This window comes from Abrus precatorius, unplaced genomic scaffold (genome assembly GCF_003935025.1).
Source record: "Abrus precatorius isolate BTA unplaced genomic scaffold, Abrus_2018 Scaffold1, whole genome shotgun sequence".
Classification (NCBI taxonomy): Eukaryota; Viridiplantae; Streptophyta; class Magnoliopsida; order Fabales; family Fabaceae; genus Abrus; species Abrus precatorius.
In genome coordinates, this window is record NW_020874291.1 from 1274798 (window position 1) to 1281332 (window position 6535).

Consider the following 6535-nt stretch of genomic DNA (forward strand, 5'->3'; position numbering starts at 1 on the left):
GATTTTTTTTCAACTATTTTAAAAAGTTTTATTTCAATAATTTATTAATTAAACATAAATCAATATTTTTTACTTAAATATTAATATATTATTTTAAATATATTTTTTAATTGTTAAATTTTGTAGATAATAAACAATATTTTTTCATGTATATATCCAATTACTTAATCCACATTCATTTTCGAGTTAGTTGATTAAAGTCACATGCAACAAAATGTTAATATTTTTACTCTCATCTAACCGATGCATAATTATAAAGATATTTTTTTATGATGAGTCTCTAACTAAAATTAGAGTTTTATTTCAATAATATAAACTAATATTTAATGTTAGAATTTAATGTGTGAATTATTGAAGTAGAACTTTAATTTTAATTGGAGAATAATATTAAAAAAATATTTATAACATTTGCATCTAATTTTTTAATTTATCATACCAAAAATACTTTGAAGAATGCATCTAAATTTTATCTAACAAAACTTTATTTGTTTATTTAATTTCAAGTTTGTTGCATATTTATTTAGACAAAAACATTTCAATGTTGCTTTGTTCAAAAAAATAAAAATGAAATGTTTGAATAATGCGCTTAATTTTTATTTATTTTTACAAATATTACTTTTTTATTTGACTCAAAATATAAACAAAAATTACCCTTCTCGCAACAATTACAATATAAAGATAAGTGGATTTTTACTTTATTCATTGGGATATGTAATGCACTGAAATCAATTCTTTAAATTTAAAATTTTAAATATTGGTTTCTAAAATTAAAATCTTAAATAAATTAGGCCATGTTTAAATAAATCTGTAGAGAAGTTTATATAGAGTAAAGGAATTACTATACGAAATTAATAAAACTTTTTTTATAAATTAAAAATAACTTATCTCTTCAAATTTTAAAAAAACTAAATACGTAAATTTTCTAGAATTAAAAAAAAATATAAATTATATTTAACTTATACAAAAATTTTATTTAGTTTTTATATTAATTTTTTCTTATATAAAGTTTTTTAACAAGTTTATACAAATAAAACATTAATCCTTATCATAACGAAAAGTTGTAATTAAATAATAAAACGATTTATTATATTAAATGACATATCCACTTTAATATTAGATACAAAATAACTTTTAATTATAGAAAATAATTTATTATTTTCCTTAACTTCTGCGATTTCTAAGTTCTAACTTTTAACATTCTTATTCTTATTCTCAATGATTATTCTTCTTCCTTTTCTTCATCCTTTTTCTTTTAACGGAAATTTGACGATTTTGTTGATATGGAATTGGGAGGATCCAAAAAATTTAGCACCGATGAGTTTGCCGTTGCAGTTTTAGGGTGAGAACCTTACTCCAACAACGAAGAATGGGACTGAGGTTCAAACCGTAAAAGCTCCGGCGCTTAAACCAAGTGTTAGCGGCGAACACTCCGACGATGGTGTTGGAGTCGGAGTTGGATTTGGATTAAAAGGTCCCAGTGATCACAGAGACCAGAGAACTGAGGGGAACAAGTGTTGTGAAGTTGACGAAGATGGCTCTGAAAGATTGTGATTAATTATACTTAATAATAACTAATTATCTGTCTTGTGATAAATAAGTAAAATAATTAAAAATTTTGTAAAAGTGTGAAGAGTAAGAATATAAAAGAAAAGTACTGTAAGAAATATTTTCTTAAATTTGTAATGTGATAGATAAAACAGCTGAAACGGTAACAGGTAAAAGGGAACAAAATAAGTAACTAGTAAATGAACCAGAGTTGGGCAATAAATTTTGTACATCAAGTCTTGCACAACCTCGCTAAAGAAGTTAAGAGTCATTACTAAATTTTTAATGAAATAATCTTTTATTGCATATTTTCAAACACACTTTAAAATATCTGTTTGATAAATGATCAAAAAACAAAAATTGAAAAGGCTTACTATAAATGAGGCCTTCCCGAGAATGGTTGACAAGAACCCTTCACAATACGAGAAGAAAGTTGCATAGAAATTGAAGGAAAAATGGAGGAGAAGAAAGTGATGGGTTTTGTGATGCTAACTATTACTTTGATTTTTGGTGTGATGGTAACATTAAGTGAAAGTGGAAATGACGGGTGCAGTGACGCTGAACCATTTCTTATCCCATGCATGCCTTATTTTGGGAGTTTAGGCATATTGGCACCAGATAGAAGGTGCTGTGAAGGAGCAGCAATGGTGCTTCGAAAAGCCAATGCCACCACTCAAAGTAGAAGATTTTTTTGTGAATGTTTGAAATCGTATGTGTTATTTTTACGTTTTAATCCTGAGAGAGTGATTGAGCTTCCTAAAAAATGCAACATTCCCTCTTATTTTCCTATTGATCCAAGAGAGGATTGCAATTCGTAAGCCTTTCTCACTCTCTCACACGTTTATTGATTTGATTTGCTTTCTAACTTTTTCTTTGTTCTTGTGTAGGATTCCATGATGCCTCAAGAAGGGAAATCACATAAACGTTTGAATAAATTTGGATCCAGAAATTAATGTATTCAAAACTTATGCTATATATATATATATATATAATCTGAAGAAGAGCTATTAATTTTTTAGTTTTCAAGCAGACACCCTTTTTCCCATCCCTCATCTCTCTTTGTTTTTAAAAAATAGTAAAAAGAGTACAAAATTTCTTATACAATTAAAATGGATTATTAAATAAATAATCTTGACCATCTCCTCTCTTTACCATCAATTTAGATGTAAAATTTAATATAATTTATTGTTAATAATATTGTTAATCTAACCTGAGGTGCAATTTTTTTAATCTCAATTTACAATAATATTGTTGTTTCTAAATTATAATTAATTTTTTATATTATTATTATTTTTAAATTGGAAACTTAAAAATAATTTCTAATTAATTAATTAATAAATATTTTTTTATTAATAAGTTAATGGAACTAAGAGATAATTTATATTTAAAAGTTAAGGGAATCAATTTATCACAGATTTTAAGTACGTAATTGAATTTTATAAATTTAATATTTTTATTTATCTTATTATTTTCTATAATTATTATGATTATACACAGATAAAAAAACTATTATTATTATATGACCATTGGGTAATAGTTTATCAGATGATTAATAATTGTTTTAACACAAATTGATATAATTGAATTTAGTAACATATAAGTAATTACAAGAAAAAATCAAAGTCCCATGCTTTTATTCATATCAAAACAACTTTTATGATTACTTTATTTTTTGTTTGTCTTTTAATTTCAAAACTTTATTTTTTGTTTGTCTTTTAATTTCAAAACTTTATTTTAATCCAAACATTCTAAACTTTTAAATTTACTTAACAGCTAAAGAACAATAGTAGCATCTCCTTGCAATATATTTTTTGTGGGAACAATACTAAAAGAGTCTTACCATTCTTTTTACTACAATTGATAAGTATACTTTACTCCTTGGTTGAAAGCTTTTTAAAAAGTTGGAAATCTGCAAATAGCAAACTAGAGTTATGGTGCGAGATCATGATCAAGGTTTGAAGTGGAGATAATCGTGACAATTCTGGACAGGTTTGATTATGTTTTTGGTTTTGCTTCTTTGATTCAACTCTTCAATCCTGTTGATGCTTTAATTCTTAATTTCAATTTTGTCCCTTTGTCATTCTTGTTTTTGTTCTCTTTTATCCCTTGATGCTCTTGGTTCCTATTGCAACGTGAGTCACAATGGGACTACGAACTTGTTTTACAAAATATTGTTTAACAATAAATGGTTTTTAAAAATTAAAAGAGTTGTTATTAAAATTTATTAAAATTTTTTTAAAAAAACTTTTAAAATAATATGATATTTGAAAAAAAATTAATTTTAAAGTCATTTAGTTATTAATATCTTACAGCATCTATTTAAATATTATTACTTTAAATTAATTAATTTATTTATTAAAAATATTAATTAATATTATAGAATAAAAAAATTATTTTAACTCAACAGAAGAATTCAAAATTGTGTATTTTTATCTAAAAGTAAGGCTAGCATAAAACTCAAGCAGCTAAAGCAAGGACTTTAGGTCTAAAAAAAATATTTTTTTATACTATAAATAATATTCAATGAGTATTAACTTTTGATTAATAAATAATAATGATTTATTTTTTATTTTATTTTTTTAAAAGAAGAATGGTTGAATAACAAGAAAATTTGAATAATTTTAATATTTTATTTAGTTCTTACATTTATCTTCTTCTTTTTTTTATTGCTTTCTACTCTTTTTATTCTTATTAAATTTTGTTATAATTTGAAATTTAATTTAAATATTATTAACTTATACTTAATTATTTGATTTATTCCTTCTAAATACCTTAATTTTGGATAAAACTGAAAAAAGTCAAAATTTTAAAAACTGTCGTTTATTGAAACATTTTATTGGCATGTTCCTAAATTGAGAGATTAAGGTCAAAATTAATTAATTTTTTATTTTATAGATAATTTTGCATCACAAAAAGTTTAAAAAATAAATTTTATGTACACTTATAATAATATTAATTAATTGTTTTATTAATTAAAAAATGTTTCATTCTTAAATTTGCTTGAGGTGATAACATTTAAAATACAAAATAGTATGACTATATATACTTCACAATAAACAATATTGTAAATAAGGTGTTTAATTTACATATGGGAGAAATATTTACAAGATAAAGGAGATTAATAATGAAAATAAAGTATTTAACTTAAAATATTTGAATGAATATTTTAATTATAAAAATTTATTATATAAAATTTAAAATAATGTAAACTATATATAAATTCTTTATAAGTTATTCAACTTTTTATTAAAGTTTTACTTTTATATATAATAATTTTTTATTAAATGTAATTCATAGGTAATTTATTATTTTAGTTTTTAACATTATATATGACACCGTCAACATCCATCTTAACCATTTACACTTTGTTTTATGTAATTTTTTTTTTCTTTTTTTTATCCACGCTACTAATATTACATATAATTCTGATTAATTTAATTTTAATAATTATAAATTTTTTATAAATGCACGTAATATTAAGTCTGCACAGTTATATATATATATATATATATATATATATATATATACTAGATAGATTACATAAATATATAACCATTCGATCGAGAACACATTTATAATATTATCATTTATTGTTGCTAGTAAAATAAAAAAAAATTAAAATATTTTATAGAAAGATGTCAATAAACATTCAAAAGTCAACATTGACCATATTTATTACTATGTATCTTCCTTTTTATGTATCATTTAAGATTGTTTCACAAAAAAAAAACCATTAATATCCTAATTTATATAAAAAAATAGTATCTAATTTTAATTTTACTCTTCTTTCTTATTTAATTAACTTCATTTTTATTTATTAATTTTATTCATTAAATATAAATATTAAAATAAAATTTATTTTATATTGGTGAGTAAGTAATGAAAATATTTGTGATTTAGTTTCGCTAATATTTAGACTTTATAATAATTAATTATTCATCTTATAATAAGTATGTAAAATGATTAAAATTTTTGTAAAGAGTAAGGCAGTGTAGAAAAATTTAACAAATATTTTCTTGAATTTGTAAAGTGACAGATAAAAACATTAAAATGGTAACAGATAAAAAACCGCCAAATAAGTAACTATTAATTGAAAAAAAAAATTGGGCAGTAAATTTTATGCATAACGTCAACTGCACCGTCTATAATAGATTTTTATGAAAATTGATAAAATTGAATGCATTGATTATCATCTTTTATTGCAGATTTTAAAACAGCTTTTAAAAAGTCTATTCAATAAAAAAGAAAAACTGACAAGAGTTACTATAAATGAGGACATCCTCTGAATGGTTGAGAACAAAGTGGGATAGAAATTGAAGAAAAAATGGAGAAGAGAGATATGGGTTTTGTGATGGTAATTGCTTTGGTTTTGGGTGTGATGGTAACATTATGCAAAAGTGAATATGAGAAGTGCAGAGGGGCTGAGCCATTAATTGACCAATGTTTGTCTTATTTTGAGAGCAAAAGCAAAACACCACCACCTGATAGTTGCTGTGTGGGAGCAGAAGTGGTGCTTCGAAATGCCAATGCCAACACCCAAAGTAGAAGAAATCTTTGTGAATGCTTGAAATGGTATTCAAATTCTTTTCCCATTGATGATGACAAAGTGACTCATCTTCCTCAAACATGCAACATTCCCTCTTATTTTCCTATTGACCCAACAGAGGATTGTAATTCGTAAGCCTCTCTCACTCTCTCTCATGCGTTTAATTTTTGAAATCGATGTGATTTTTCTTCTTCTAATCTCTTATTTGGTCTTTTGCAGGATTTCATGAAGTTCAAGAAGGGAAATCACACACAAGTTAGAATAAACTCTGATCCAATAATAAGTGTATTCAAAACTTATGCAATACAATGTGAAGAGCCATGGATTTTTAGTTTTCATGCAGAGTACTCTCTCTTTCCCACCTCTCATCTCTCTTTGTTATAAATAAAATAAAAAGTAAAAAGAGTGCAAAATTCACTACACCATTAAAATGAATTGTTTTTA

At 23.7% G+C, this 6535-nt stretch overlaps 1 protein-coding gene across 1 annotated transcript; it reads left to right on the forward strand.

Annotated features, from left to right (window-relative positions):
* The first annotated feature begins 5869 nt into the window (after nt 1–5869).
* Nucleotides 5870–6320, forward strand: LOC113857541 (non-specific lipid-transfer protein-like). Its single transcript, XM_027489545.1, has 2 exons — nt 5870–6222; nt 6311–6320. Exons 1-2 carry the CDS (start codon nt 5870–5872, stop codon nt 6318–6320), a joined length of 363 nt encoding a protein of 120 aa, XP_027345346.1.
* Nucleotides 6321–6535: the final 215 nt, after the last annotated feature.

What these genes read in the sequence shown, in the direction of transcription:
- LOC113857541 (XM_027489545.1), top strand. Translation starts at nt 5,870, where the DNA reads ATGGAGAAGAGAGATATGGGTTTTGTGATGGTAATTGCTTTGGTTTTG.